Source organism: Xyrauchen texanus, chromosome 4 (assembly GCF_025860055.1).
Source record: "Xyrauchen texanus isolate HMW12.3.18 chromosome 4, RBS_HiC_50CHRs, whole genome shotgun sequence".
In the NCBI taxonomy this organism is placed as follows: Eukaryota; Metazoa; Chordata; class Actinopteri; order Cypriniformes; family Catostomidae; genus Xyrauchen; species Xyrauchen texanus.
Window position 1 is genome coordinate 19325901 of NC_068279.1, and position 16697 is coordinate 19342597.

The window sequence follows — 16697 nt, forward strand, 5'->3', positions numbered from 1 at the left end:
GTGGGAGATTTATGCATTCTGGTTATAGAGCAGGGTTCAAATGCATCCAGAAAATACTAATTCAGATAATTGCATTATGCAATTAAATTGAAAAGTATTTGGGACCTTTTCCCAGTTCCTGCCGGAAACTGGGAAAAGGCCTAGGCCTAGTTTCTGATTTGTAATTAAAACAATAATACATTTGATTCTGATTTTTTTTAAACTTTTATTTAGTTTTTATTAACATATTCATTGTTGTTGAATTTTTTGCTTTCATTGCTTTATAAAAGGACCACTAATCTGAATAGGCTAGAGGAACTCATCCCACTAGAGAAACATGCTGAAACCCGTGTCACAAGCTCACCACTACTAAAACTCATCCTCTAGAAGTAAAGCATTCTAGACATTCACCAGACTTTCAGGACCTAAAGAATAATACCTCACATTTTAAGTGATCACCTCTTAGTTTCTGCCTCTCTTTTTTACATGCAGTACATAAAATTGTTGTTTCGCGGCCGTGTGACCAGTGCACAGCACAGAGGTAACATTACATCAACCCTGAAAGCATGGTCGTGTGCTAAATTTGGAACACTTGAGATTTCCTTGCATCCATGAACTTGAGTAGTTGTGTAAAACCTTGGAATATTCCACTAAGGCCTGATCTGAGTGGGTAGTTTCCATTGACGGTGCTGAAAATAATAGCAATATTGATCATATCGGTGGTATAACAGTGATATTTCAAGTTTCAGCATATGTTAATTTTTATTAATAAAAAAAAAATATATAATTAGTATTTTAAGGGGACCCTCAGCATTTAGGGGCTCTAAGCGGATGCCTCCGTATTTTTTTCCGTACCCATGTTAACAGGTTAGAGCTTTTACACTGCACGCGGATGCAGTCCGTCGATCCGTTCCAGTTGTGGTGCATATACAGCACTGCAGCGATGGTTTACGGCCGAGTCTATTTTTGCTGCGCTGCACCACACTGAATTAAAGTGGCAGTGCATTGTTCACATTAAAATAGACATAGATTGTCAAGAAACTGTAATAATTTCATCATATACGCATAATTACAGTTAATGTGTTCTACAGTTACTAAATTACAGGGTCAAGAAAAACAAAAAAGTATGATTATAGTCCCAAAAGTTGCAAAATGCCATCATATATTATTTTTTACCCTAAAAAAAAGACAGTGAACCCAAATGCGTCTCATTCTTCTCCTTATTAACAACAGATATAGCGCGATAGCTTTTCTTCTGTCAACAACTCGAACTACATGTAAAACAAAGAATCACAATGATTATAATAAATTTTCATACTGTTTCAATGCCTTAAACAATCTCAAAGTTAACGTTTGGGTTTAAAATCAAAATTCCTTACACATTTTTGATTTTGTGGCACACAGAAACTGCGGATCAGTAGCGCACTGCAAACGCGGCATATGTGAAAGCACTAAAGCATGTGCTGCTCCTGTACCGCATACGTACCGCTTACGCACTGCACACGGAGTATGTGTGAAACGGGTGTAAGTCCGAACCTGTATGTCACACGAGAATTCACTTGGACTCCATCCTCTCGTGAAGCTTACCAGAAGCGATGATTTACCGTTAAAAGTACTTAAATATTGATCTTTTTAGCACCAAACATGAAAAGTCATTAGTTTAACCGCTGTGATTTTTGGAGCGTCAATGAGAAATCACCATTCACTTGCATTTTAAGGACCTACTGAGCTAAGATATTTTCTTCAAATGTGTTCTGGTGAAGAAAGAAAATTCAGTCACTGTATAACTAAAGCACATGAGGTTATAAAGAGGGACAGATAAAGAGGTCTGGTTTACAGAGAATACAACAAAATGGGACAATTATCAGGAGCAAAACAGATCATCTTCGTTTCAACAGGTTAAAGGCCAAAGATATGAGAAAGCCCCATGCTTGTGACATTTTGTGGCCAGTCCAAAATCCAGCCTGGCCATTTCCCACCTAAGTGGAGAAAAAGCAAGCATCTTTCATCTCTCTGTCCATGGATCACTGCCAGAATGTTAAAAGCTCACTCAATCTTTTCTGTGGTCAGCTTTGGATTTAGTGGCCCTTCGTTTCTACATCTTCCCATCTGCCTGTGGCCACCTCACACAATATACTCACACAGAAAATATCATCAGACAAACTAAATGCAGTCATGTATCTTCCATTGTAAGTGTCTCTCTGTAACCTTGATTTCCTTTTTTAGAGAAAATAATTTCACATTATGCCACAACTACTGTCGATTGAGCTTAATTTGTATTGAACTCTTGATAATCCTTTAAGCTGCTTTTTTTACAGCAAGATCATCTTACTTTTAAATCATGCCACAAGAAATTTAGATAAAGTCAAAGTGGAGTCTAAAATATTCTAATACACTGGCGGTCAAACGTTTGGAATAATGTACAGATTTTGCGGTTTTAGAAGGAAATTAGTACTTTAATTCACCAAAGTGGCATTCAACTGATCACAAAGTATAGTCAGGACATTACTGTTGCAAAAAACAGCACCATTACTATTTGAAAAAAGTAAATTTAGTTCAAATCTAGACAGGCTCCATTTCAAGCAGCCATCACTCCAACACCTTATCCTTGATTAATCATGCTAAATTGATAATTTGGTTCTAGAAAATCACTTGCCATAATATCAAACACAGTTGAAAGCTATTTGGTTTGTTAAATGAAACTTAACATTGTCTTTGTGTTTGTTTTTGAGTTACCACAGTATGCAATAGATTGGCATGTCTTAAGGTCAATATTAGATAAAAAATGGCAAAAAAAGAAACAGCTTTCTCTAGAAATGTGTCAGTCAATCATTGTTTTGAGGAATGAAGGCTATACAATGCTTGAAATTGCCAAAAAACTGAAGATTTCTTACAAAGGTATACACTACAGTCTTCAAAGACAAAGGACAACTGGCTCTACGAAGGACAGAAAGAGATGTGAAAGACCATATGTACAACTAAACAAGAGGATAAGTACACCAGAGTCTCTAGTTTCAGAAATAGATGCATGGGGTAAAATGTCATCTGAGTATATTTGATGAGAACTCTTTGAAGTAGTTTTTTAAGAAGTTCATAATTATTATAATGTTAATAGTAATTTTTCATATTATTAATGTCCTGACTATATATTGTGATCAGTTGGATGCCACTTTGGGGAATAGAAGTAATAATTTATTTCCATAAGAGCAAAATCTGAACATGATTCCAAACTTTTGGCCATCAGTGCCAATCAAAATTGTGACTCAAGTCCAAGTCACAAGCCTCTTGAACACATCTCTGATGTGCACTATGTATTACTAGTTTTACCTTTAGTCCGCCATACTCTGCAGCAGATCCTCTGTCCACTCCAGTGATGTAGATGCCCAGAGCATACTCAGCACCCCCACGGATCATGAGTCCTAGAGATCGGCCGTCATCTAGTGAGATATTTACCTGGGAAGCACACAAACACTTACATTTGCACATTACCCTGCTCATCTCACTTACTTGCTTATGCATACACTGACAAGTCCTCACAATCACAACTCCTACAGCAATCTAAGGGGTTAGACGGCAGGACCTATATTATGCAAGTTATATTTGTGGTTGCACACCACATTCTGCCCCTCAGCTATGGGTGCCGAATTTATATAGAAAAAATCTGGGGCAATCAAGAGGAGATTACTTTAAATTGGCTCACCTACCCATCATGATTCTAGCAATTCTCTTCCTGAGTGAAATACCAATAGGACTCAGCACAGCCAACCACTGAGCCTTTCAAACCAAATACAAATAACTACATTTATTATGACTCAGAGCAACATGAGAGGTTTGATCTTTTAAGTGATTAAGTTTTATCAGTTCTTAAATGTCTTGCATCAATTAACACTAAATTCCTCATTTCCATACATACGTAATACTCAGCATTATTCTGACTATTTATGAAGGTAGATTCTGCATATATCTGAAAATTAAAGACATATTTAAGATTAAGTAGACATTTCTGAACTTTTTACTGAGCCGTGCACATTAACCAGCCCACAAAGATGTGTCTAATTGGTTAAATTGACATGCGAGTTGTATCTGGTTGGTTAAACTGAAGAAAAAGGTCATTGCACTTCACAAGACTTTTCAATACCACCTCTTAACTAAATTAAAATTTAGTTCCTGCATTTACAGATTGGAGATTCTACCAGCAGGTAGTAATAAAGTTCATGTCCAAATTCTGAAAGTACAGAACATCAAATAATGTCCCTGACTATTGCAAATTTTCAGGGGTAATCCCTTGAGATTGTATTAAACTTCCTTGAGGACATGGTTTATTTTTTCTATAATTTTTTATTATTAATGTATTGTTATGTTTATATGTATTATAAATATTATATATTTACAATAGTATTTCTGATTAAATTTGTAGCCACCTGTTGTTCAGATTGATGTTAAGTCACTGCAAAAGGGGCCGGTGGAAGAAGACTTTGTTATTATAATTATATTTTCGTTTCGTTTAAAGTGTAATATGATTTTAGAAATATTTCTTGACACAATTCTAATCTTTTTGGCTCTAAACACCACCACAATGGATTTGAAATGAAACGAACAAGATGTGCTTTATCTGTAGACTTTCAGCTTTAATTTGAGGGTATTTACATCCAAATCAGGTGAACAGTGTAGGAATTACAACAGTTTGTATATGTGCCTCCCACTTTTTAAGGGACCAAACATAATGGGACAATTGGCTGCTCAGCTGTTCCATGGCCAGGTGTGTGTTATTCCCTAATTATCCCATTTACAAGGAGCAGATAAAAGGTCCAGAGTTCATTTCAAGTGTACTATTTGTATTTGGAATCTGTTGCTGTCAACTCTCAATATGAGATCCAAAGAGCTGTCACTATCAGTGAAGCAAGCCATCATTAGGCTGAAAAATCTAAACAAACCCATCAGAGAGATAGCAAAAACATTAGGTGTGGCCAAATCAACTGTTTGGAACATTCTTAAAAAGAAAGAACGCACCGGTGAGCTCAGCAACACCAAAAGACCCGGAAGACCACGGAAAACAACTGTGGTGGATGACCGAAGAATTATTTTCCTGGTGAAGAAAACACCCTTCACAACAGTTGGCCAGATCAAGAACACTCTCCAGGAGGTAGGTGTATGTGTGTCAAAGTCAACAATCAAGAGAAGACTTCAGCAGAGTGAATACAGAGGGTTCAACACAAGATGTAAACCATTGGTGAGCCTCAAAAACAGGAAGGCCAGATTGGAGTTTGCCAAACAACATCTAAAAAAGCCTTCACAGTTCTGGAACAACATCCTATGGATAGATGAGACAAAGATCAACTTGTACCAGAGTGATGGGAAGAGATGAGTATGGAGAAGGAAAGGAACTGCTCATGATCCAAAGCATACCACCTCATCAGTGAAGCATGGTGGTGGTAGTGTCATGGCGTGGGCATGTATGGCTGCCAATGGAACTGGTTCTCTTGTATTTATTGATGATGTGACTGCTGACAAAAGCAGCAGGATGAAATCTGAAGTGTTTCAGGCAATATTATCTGCTCAGATTCAGCCAAATGCTTCAGAACTCATTGGACGGCGCTTCACAGTACAGATGAACAATGACCCAAAGCATACTGCGAAAGCAACCAAAGAGTTTTTTAAGGGAAAGAAGTGGAATGTTATGCAATGGCCAAGTCAATCACCTGACCTGAATCCAATTGAGCATGCATTTCACTTGCTAAAGACAAAACTGAAGGGAAAATGCCCCAAGAAACAAGCAGGAACTGAAAACAGTTGCAGTAGAGGAATGGCAGAGCATCACCAGGGATGAAACCCAGCGTCTGGTGATGTCTATGCGTTCCAGACTTCAGGCTGTAATTGACTGCAAAGGATTTGCAACCAAGTATTAAAAAGTGAAAGTTTGATTTATGATTGTTAATCTGTCCCTTAAAAAGTGGGAGGCACATATACAAATTGTTGTAATTCCTACACAATTCACCTGATTTGGATGTAAATACCCTCAGATTAAAGCTGAAAGTCTGCAATTAAAGCACATCTTGTTAGTTTCATTTCAAATCCATTGTGGTGGTGTATAGAGCCAAAAAGATTAGAATTGTGTAGATGTCCCAATATTTATGGACCTGACTGTACGTGGTGATACAATCACTGTTAATACTAGCCATGATTTGTGTGTCAGCTGATGAAAATTATTAATAATACTTAAATTCCCTATAATTTAACTGAGCGTACATTCAAATTCAGAAGGGAATCACATTTTCTATGCATATGCTATAAAAGGAGCGTGTCAATCATCAAGGATGCAGTTAATGCATAACGTAATTAATTCTTCTAATTCATTGCATAGAGTCCATTTACACTACCGACTACTTATAAATGTGCTGTATTTGTTTATATCATTGGAGCTTGACAGGGTATGGACTATAATAGGACACAGATGGTGGAAATCCCAGAGAAGAACCTCAGAATTAAATTGCACTTGATCCAGCCTATTTGCGCATTGTGCAGGAGATTTCGCCATAACTACTTGTGTCTAGACTTAGCACATGCTTGCACGAAAATACCTCAAATTCATGGATTTGCGCTTATGACTTATGGCATAGTGTTGCACTTAGTGCTAGTGCCCTTAGTGTGATAAATGGTTACAATGCATCTGGCTAGTTCAGCTCAGCTCAGATGATAGTGCAGATACAGTAGGTCATATCAATCACATTGACATAAAATATATTTCAGGCAAGTCTAGCCCAGAGCGTTCCTGAAATACCCTTTCTAGCTCCCCTTCGAGCCAAGAGCCAAAACAGCATAGACCTCACTGAAGATACTCTGCTCTAAACATGCTCCACTGCCTCCATCCAAAACACATAAATCACTGTCAGTGTTTATAATTAGGACTACTTCAAGTCATCCATAATCAAATCTCAAGAAACAAACCGTTTTTGTTGTTGAATTGTCTGGTGTTTATTATTTATTCCGTTACCTAATAGCTTCCACAAAGTGGTCACTAGTCTTCCTGAGGTCCACATAAACATAAAGCCAATTGAACATAAAGGTTTTTAGACAGTTAGTTTATTAGTGCTTATTTGTGTGTTCGACTTTTTGGGTTTATATGCATATTTAGAGACCAAAAGCAAGAGGTAGATTTTGGAATGGATGTGTCAGAGGACAGAGAGGTATGGATAGTTATTGTGTGTGTGTGTACACGTTTATACTACATTGTGGGGTCCAAATGTCCCCACAAGGATAGTAAAAGCAAAGATCACCTACCTTGAGGGGCCCAGCCAGCAGTCCCCACAAAGGAAATGGCTTGTTAAACATACTAAACAATGTTTTTATGAAAATGTAAAAAATGCAAAAAGGTTTCTGTGGACTGGAACCCTCCGTCCTCCCCTCAGCCCTTCCTTTCTTCCAGGAGGTGCATGATGAGCTGACGAAGTCTTGGAGGGCCCCTTTCACTGCCCGAAAAGACTCCCTCTCTCATCTGCTCTCACTATCCTTGATGACGTGGCGGTCCACGGGTACACGGAACTCCCCGATCTGGATAAGGCAGTTGCTGTGCACCTGTGACCACAAAATGCCCCCACTTGGCGGGATCAAATTTCACTCCCCTCCAAGGCCTGTAGGTTGATGTCGTCTCTGGGACTGAGGCCTACAGCGCTGCTGGACAGGCCGCATCCACCCTGCAAGCCATGGCCCTCTTGCAAGTCCACCAGGCCAAGGCGCATAGAGATCTGCACTTGGGTAGTCCTGATCCCGATGTGCTGCACATCAGGATCCAGGAACATCATCTGTGGCTGAATCTGGTCAAGATGCGGGACCCCGACAAGGCTCGCTTTCTCAACGCCCACATCTCCATGAACGGCCTATTCGGTGACACCAGAGAGGGCTTTGCCCAGCAGTTCTCAACGGTGAAGAAACAGACAGAGGCCATTCAACAGATCTTGCCCTGCCGCGGCTCAATATCCCGCATTTCATCTGCTCGCCGACGGTGTCCCCCTGTTGTGGGACAACCCCAGGCAGCTCCACCCCAGCCCAGGCCTAGCTCTCAGCCCCAGCCTAGAGCTCCCCGCAGGAAGCGGATGCCCCCTATCTCATAGACCACCTCCCGGACCCAGAAGTTTCCCAAGCACTCCAGAGATGTTTCTCAGGGAGAGAGACATCTGTCATGGAGCTGGTATCCAGACCACTCCATTCCCCGGTGGAGGGCCGGGAAGATAATTTTTTTGGGTTGGCACAACAAACTGCCAAGAGTTGCTGACTGTATTTCTTCCCCTGCTCATATTTCTGCCATAAATACGCATTTCCCCCATTGAGCCTACTTGCACAAGTCCTGTGCAAGGTCAGGGAGGTCAAGGAACAAGTCATTCTCGTGGCTCCCCACTGGCCCTCTCGGACTTGGCTCTCGGATCTCAAGCATTTTGAGGAAGGTCCTTCCTTTTCAGGGACGGGGAACCCTCTGGCATCCGCTGCCAGACCTCTGGAACCTTCATGTCTGGCCCTTGGACAGGGTGTGGAAAATATGAACAGTTTACCACCAGCCATTGCAGAAACCATCACTCAATCTAGAGCTTCCTCGATCAGGAAGCTTTATGCCCTAAAGTGGCGCTTTAGGGCATAAAGGGTTAAGCCGGTCTCGTTCCGTGTTTTGATAAGTCTGAACACGTAGCATTCGGTAGTATGGTGACAACAGCTGGCAGGCACATTTCCCTTCCCCTGAGGTGAAGACGTGGGCTCTACTCCCCCAGTCGAGTCCACAAGTCATGAACCCTGTGTGTCCTTCCTCCCTAGCCCTCTGGCGCCGAACTCAGCAGAGGAAGTTCACAGCCAGACCCATCGAAGTCACCAACTTGCCTGTGCTGGAATAGGCGCTCCACAGGTTCTGATTATTCCAATATCTCCTTTGATGTGATTTTCCGAGGTACGGTCCCCCTGTCTGCGGACCCGCATCCTCCCCTGGTCACTCTGTTTGTAGAGCTCCTCCCCGTTGAGGCAGGACCTACCACCCGCCACTTCCATGTGTGGCTGGTAAGACCATGTGACGTATTTGCCACATGTAACCTCCCCTGCTGGGCAGGATGTGATCTCCGCGGGGTCTTTTTCCCCTAAAAGAATATGATTGGAATAGAACGCCTTCCCCAATGCGTGTTATAGCGTTAGATGGCCCAGCCACATCTAACACTCTATGGAGCAAAAACATAGAGAGAGAAAAGATCATGGCTGGCGCAGCCTGCTCCCAGGCTAGTTACATTGCTTCCCTACTTCAGGGATGTGAGAAACTATAACAAATAGTAGCATAAGCAGAATACATTATTTCTAGAAACTGGAATTACACTTGTGGTTCCTTGCTGTTGTGTTGACGCTGAATGGGCGTAGGCAAGCACGATCACCTGCAATGTGCAGAGAGTCAGTAGGAATGTTTTCATGTTGACTGTTCCGGGTCCCCCTTCAGGGCCTCCTAATTCGCAGATTCCTGGTTAGGCACTTGTGCTGCGTGAACCAGCTTCTCCAGTGCTTTCACCGTTCAACCTTGAATCAGTAAGGCCCACCACTGGTGCAGGCTTCACGTGGCTTGCGTGGATCCATTGTTGTTGAAGGTCAGTCAGCTCTGTAGTCTGGCCCAAATACTTTGGTTCAACTAACTTCATTGGTTTCAGACACTTCACCAGAACCTGCTGATTTGGAACAAATGGATGAGTAGGGTTTTCTACAGGCAGAGGGAGAGAGAGACACCATTTATGCCGTTCAATGTTTTAATGAGGGAATCCACATATTCTGTAATCACCACCTCCATGTCACCTGTGGAGAGAGAGCCAGCACGGCCTTTGACCCAAGGGGTTGGGAAAGGTCTACCCATTAGTATTTCAAATGGAGAGAGTTTAACAACAGAGAATCGTGACATTCTCAACCTCTGCAGTGCTCTTTTAATATTTGATCTGTCCTTTCAACCATGCCTGCCATTTGTGGGTGATATGGTATGTTGAAATGCCAATTTATGTTCAATTCCTTCACGAGTAGTTGCCTAACTTTGGACGCTAACGGAGTGCCATTGTCACTTTCAATAACGGTTGGAATGCCAAATCTCTGTATTATTTCTTTTGCCAGAATTTTCACCATTTTAGCATTTTCCCTCACACACAGGAAAGCTTCCGTACATTTAGAAAAACGGTCCATGATCCCGAGCAATAATTTGTTAATCCTGCACAGTAACAACTCATGTGGTAATGAGTCGTGCTTAGTAGTTTTGTGTCTGTTATTCTGTGCGCACGTTAGACATGAGTCCAGGATTAATTTTACTGCATTTCATACCCCATTTATGCAATAAGTTTGATTTATTGACTGGATAACTTTTTTCTTTAGAAACGTGCAAAATACCGTGATAATGTCGATTGAGTTTTACTATTGCAGTCTTGGGCAGAGCTAGACACCCTTGTTATTCTCTTAACAAATGAGTCTGGTCTGGTTTCACTTAATTTGAGGCCCAATGTTGCATGTCAGATTCAGATGATTTTCCTTTAATCATTTAATGTCAGTGTCTTTTAACAGTGTGGATTGCATCATGGAAACAGTCTCTTCAGCTTGATTCAGGTCTGGGTTTACCACAACTTCCTTTGCAGCCCACTTTGCTACTTCAGCATAATTAGAGTCTGTGTATATATTGATTGATTTGCCTTTAGCCAATTGGCATGCTCCGATCAATGCAAACAAATCAGTAGCATGTGCAGATTTATATGGAAGCAAATAAGCTTCGATAATTCGATTCGGGAGTTCCGTTACAGCATAACCAAACCAGTATATGGAATCATTTGGTTGGAACAGGACCCGTCAATTCAATGTACCAATGGTCCCCCTCCTCCAGGGTGGATGATGAAACATCCGGCTTGCATGAAGTACATGTTTTCAGGCGATCGATGCAATCATGTGAATCGTTGTAAAATTCACCTTTAGTTAGAAATTTGTCTAATGATAAAGTCGTGGCATGTACAACGGAGGTTGGTTTAATGGTCAGATTAGCAGCAGCCAATAAAATAGCTTCATACCCCGATCAATGTTGTGCTGTCATGTGTTGTGTGGTAATGTTGTGATTGATTGCTCCTACCTGGTGAGAAGTGTGCGCAACTAATGGATGTGAGAGTACAATGCGTTCTGCATGTTGTACCATCAATGCCGCAGCAGTCACTGCTTGCAAACATGCAGGGAGGCCTTTGGCGTCTGCATCTAAAATTTTTGACAAGTACGCCACTGGTCTATATGTTCCACCATGGGACTGAGCGAGGATCGCTGCTGCTATGCCTGCTGTCTAATGCATGACAGATGAAAGGGTTCACCATAATTTGGTAGCCATGTCCATTTCAGCAGTCTGCTTGATAGGTTCCTCAGAACTTGGGAGTGTTGCTTCTCTCAGGATTTTGTCATATAAAGAGCAGTATGGCACCCATGCTCTTCAATAGTTCACTAAACCCAAGAAGCTTTGCATTTGAGTTTTTGTTTTATGATGTTGGAAGGTAGTAATCATCTTCACTCTGTCTGTGGTAAGACAAACTGTTTCTCTCTGTAGCTCATGACCCAGATTTTCAGTTTCACCAATTGCAGCTTTTCTTTTGATGCCTTGAAGCCAGCATTCGCTTATATATTGCACACAATAGTTGAAGCGGCTGTGCATGTCTCAACATCCGGGCCAGATATCAGGATGTCATCAGCATATTGCAATAGACAGGTTCGTGGTGGCAGCTTGGTGTCCTTCAAAGTAGCGTGCACTACAGTAGAGAACACAGCAGGCTAGTTGCTAAATTCCTGGAGCATGTTTGTTATTGTTGGCCTCCATATGTGAATGCAAACAGGGGCTACGTAACAGGCACAGCTGGCACACTGAAGAAGGCAGACCACAATCAATAACAGTAAAATGAGTGTGGTCTGCTGGAATTGAGTTAATGGTAGTGCACACATTCGGCACCACTGGTGACAATGGAACAATTAAATCATAAATTTTCCTCAAATCTTGCATTGATCGCCATGTATTATTAGCTTTCTTCACAGGATGAATTGGTGTTTTATAAGGTGAGTGAATGGGTTTCAAAATACCTTGTTTCAAACACTGTATTATTGGAGCAATACCTTCCTCTTTTTCATTTGACAGAGGATACTGTTTGCAGTATACTGGCAAGTTAGAGTGGAGTTTGGCAACAAATGGTTATACGTCAATGATGTTATACGCCTCATCTTTGTGGGCGGCCCACAGTGCTGGGTCGACGTTGAGCATTTCTTGTTTTGCAGCAAAGGGTTGACAGATGTTAAGCTGTAAACTTCTCCACAATGTCCTGTATACACAGACTGACAATATACTGAGGGAAACAGTAAATGTAGTGAGTTAGAATCAAAAGTTATTTTTGCCCCAATTTTATGCATCAGATCACAGCCCAGTTGGGAGAATGAAGAGTCAGGCAAAATCACAAAATCATGCATTTTAAACAAGTTTGGGTTATCTGGAGATGTTCCGGGTAATTTTGGTGTCATATGACACTTAATGGGAACGCCATTAATTCCCATGTAGTTTAGAGTGCATCCCGTAATAGAGCCCTCATAGTAATGTGCTGTTAATTAACTTTTAGATGCACCAGTATCGATGATAAAGGTATGCGGTTAATATATGGTAATTCTTTCCATATAGCCAGCGCCTCTGACAATGTTAGTGGAATGATTTTATATCCGCCTGGGCACTAAATAAAAGGAAATGCAGCTGTTGTACCTTCGCTCATATCTTTCTTTGACTCTGAATCAGATACGGCCACGGCTGCAGCAAATTAGTTGCCTTTAAATTGTGTTAAATCGGGATATAATAGTGCGCATGGTGTCGTTGGTGTGTTAGGGGTTAAGGCTCTTTTCACGACAATATCATATTTAGGTGGTTGTTCTGACACAAGAGACAGCTGCGTGCATTTGATTAGTTTCTTTTCGTTCAGGACCTTTGTCCCAGAATGGTTTCATTTTCTTCCACACCTCGTATGACTCTTTCACGTAGTTATGATCCCACTGAGGGTTCCCCCATCCTCTTTTAACCATAGATTTGGATTTGCTCATGAATTGATTACTAAATGAGCCATCTCTAGGATATGGATCTAATTGTGTTTTGTTTTTTTCTTGTTTTTTTTCTGATCACCCAGCCAAATTGCTGATATATGCTCAGTATTATAACCTTGATTATTGCAAAACATCCATTGTTTTGGTGTTTCCTCCGATAGATGACAGCTTATCTCCTGTTCCATAATGTCATCTCAGTATGCATATTCATACTATATAATGGTTAGTCAAGAGAAATTAAGCAAGTTAGTAAAATACTATCCGGACGGAGATAAGGATGGCAGACCAATATCTATATTTTCCCCAGAGAAATGTAAACTATAGTCGATTTTGAGGTGTAAAACCTCCTTCCTATTTATCTTTCAAAATAAGGCTACCCCGACTACAGTTGCACTTGAGATTAAGATTATCCTATTTATCTTTCAAAATAGGCATAACCTTTAAACTGCTGAAGCGTTGATTAGGTTTAAACTTTACTTCCTATTTATAATAGGGCAAAAATCATCTCTATGAAGAGGCCCCGTGTGCAGAGTTATTAACAATATCGAGTCAAATTAAACTATGTTCTCTTCAATCTCTCATCAGACAGGTAAATACTTGATAATGAAATCAGTCTTACCTGAAATCCCACATCTGACTCCATAACTGTAGGGAATTTTTAGAATTGGCCCTAAGTATCAAGTCAGGTCTGCTTAGTAAGAGAGTTAAATGATTGAAGTTAAAATGTGCTGTTAACAATATAATTTGTGTGCTATTTAACTTTTTACTTATTTGCTCTGCCCATCCTGATGTAGAAAAGGTCCAGATGTCTTTACTTCTTGGGTCTTGGAATTTTAAGGAATGTCCCCCTATTACAATTATTTGTGAAGGGACAAATCAGGCAGTAGCAGAGTTGTGCACAAAATGTGGAACACATCTTAATTTAAAGTTTTTGGTAATTACAAATAATCAATAATAAAAACGAATTGAATATCAATTTAATAGATGATGTCAGAATTGTGACACTGTTGCAGGATTTGAATTATTTGATATGGTCGAAAAGGTTAAGATCTCTAAAGTAGTACATTAAAAGTAGAAGTTTATCTAGTTCTCAAAAACATGGGTTTTGTGCCTCTAATGCTTTAAAAAGCCTCTATAATCAGTAATGGGACAACAAAGTGCACCCTATTCGTGGAAAGTGCCCATTATAAATGTACAGCATTTGTTTTGCTGTCTTGAGGCAAAATGCCACACACACTCACCCTCTTCTCAGCGGCCTCATTCTGTGCATGTGTGTGTCCATGTTGCTGGATGTCTGAGTGTCTTCTGCCTGAGCCATGCTGCTCAACCAGGTCTGGGGGTGGGGACACACTGTGACCCTGAGGGTCCACCCAGGTGTATACATGATTGGTCACATAACCACCTGGGATCCGTCCCATGGAACAGACAGTCATGGAGAGCTTCTTAGAACCTTTCAATACCTGAGAATAGAAGGCAGACATGGGCAAAAAACAAAAACAAAAACAAAACAAACAAAAAAAAACAGGACATAATCTGAATCATGACTATTTATATGTGAAGTTATTTTTATTTCTTCATATGTAAATATAAATAATTAATTCCTTTTAAGTCTTTAAAGTGAAATGAAATACAATTTGCAACACCTTTTACTGTAATTTAATCTTTTTCTGATTAAAGCATATTTAATGAGAAAATAGGGTTTATCCATTGGGGTAGACTGAATTGTTAAAAGTGTGAATTACACACCAGAATAAAGCCAAGTGGTTGGAAGGGAGGGGTTGAAAAAATAAGAAGGATTCATGACATCAGGCAAAAGGAAAGTAATTTACGAGACAGAGCGAATTATTCCATTTTGATAAAAGATTACAAATACTTTTTTAAAAACTTGGAATAATTTGCAACAATGAATAATGCACAATTAGACCAGGAGTGTGCATTAAGGTAAATAGGGTCAATTTATATTTTATAATGACTTTAAAGAGCTTCACACAAGTGTAAAATGTAAAAGTCATCATATAGATTCTAATAAATATTTCTTCACAATAAGCTTCTAAATCAAAGTTGGTTGTCTCCGTCTCAGTCTCAGCTGTAACATTTTACTCCCAAAGACTGCACAGTGATTTGACCTGCTGGAGACGTAATTCAGTGTTCATGGTCTTTAAGAGCCAAGTCCTCTAAAAGCTTTAGTGCAGGTCTCTTGTGGATTGACTCAAGCCTTGTAAATCAGTTCCACCACTTCTCTGAGCTGCTCTCATCTTCACAGACATCTATCTCTGACATTTAATGCACTTTATAGGGACAGAACTGGAAGTTTGATGGAGTGGAGAGTATTTCCAGTGTGACTCCTGATACAGACATCATCTCCCTGTGCAGAGCAGATGATTCAGACAGACACCAGATATTCAGGTCCCTCAGCAAAGCTGGACCTCATTGCTCAGAGCTATTTCCAACTTTTGGACATATAACTGTGTGTTTAGGCTTCGTCAGCAGCAGACAGTGGAGGGCAGGGATGAAAAGATGAATAAAGACAAAGACAGACAGAAAGTGGCAGAGTTGCTTGAGTCAGAGCTACAGATACAAACAGTACTTGCAGATTCTTTAAGAGTTTGTCACTGCGGCTCTCTAACACAGAGCGACACTAGCTCAGAAGCCCCGTACATCAACTTAAAGCAGTGACCCAGATGATAATTAAGACCATATATGTGTATGGTTTTCTGACTACAAAGATTACAACTATGCTTAGCATAACTCTCCATCTGACAGTGCAGATAATTGTGTGGGAGTGGTGTGGGTAGTGGTTATGGCTCAGTGCTGGTAACCAGAAGGTTGCTGGTCCAATGCCCACAAGAAATGGGGGTGTTATCAGTGTTAATTATTTCCTGTCAAAAGGGGGCAGAAAAATGTGTCAGAAAATACATACATGCTAAGTGTAAAAAAAGTGTGAAGGATGAATATCATTAACATTTTCAACAGAACTAATTTGATCACTCATCTTAAAGCCCAAATTTTACTTCAGTCAGACGCAGACACTACAGGATGCATGACGCAAATCTTGTCATCAGCAGAGTGCTCGAGCAGCCTGATTTTTCGAACCGTGTGCCTTTGAAAGAGTAGAATGCGCTTGCACCTGGAATTATTTGCATGAATTTGTAGGATGACAAGGTGGCAACACTCAAATCTGAGCCGTTGCTGTCATGAAAAAGAGCTAAAAGTTGTAATCGCCAGGAAATAACAGGAGACGAAAGTAAAAACAACAACAGTAGATGTGCATGTCAAGAGCACATGTGTGAGATGGTCAGGAGTTACCTGCCTTTGTATAACTTGAGTCTGAAGAAATATAAAAACATCTTAATGGGTCAAAACTAGGGATGATCTGATCAGGAATTTTACAGCCGATACTGATTGCTTAGTGACAAACTGAAGACAAACTGATAACCTAATGCAATTAAACTTAATGCAATTTTTGGTTATTGATTCATTGTCATTATATTTCATACAATATATGATGGTATCTTAATCTTGTATAAAGAAATATTTTATTAATGAATTTGCCTTTTCATTTCATTCACTTGTTGCTGCTTGCACTTTAATGAGGGGAGAATGTGCTCTCTCATGAGGGTAAGAGATGAAAT

The 16697-nt window shown here is 40.3% G+C and overlaps 1 protein-coding gene across 3 annotated transcripts in view; it reads right to left on the reverse strand.

The window, feature by feature from the left end:
- Nucleotides 1–16697, reverse strand: part of LOC127643227 (whirlin-like) — a 144464-nt gene that overhangs the window by 89258 nt on the left and 38509 nt on the right. For all 3 annotated transcript variants that reach the window (XM_052125867.1, XM_052125866.1, XM_052125868.1), the window contains exons 2-3: nt 14307–14525; nt 3307–3432 (exon numbers count right to left, since the gene is read on the reverse strand). In XM_052125867.1, coding sequence (XP_051981827.1) covers nt 3307–3432; nt 14307–14525 — 345 coding nt within the window. The remainder of the gene's footprint in view (nt 1–3306; nt 3433–14306; nt 14526–16697) is intronic.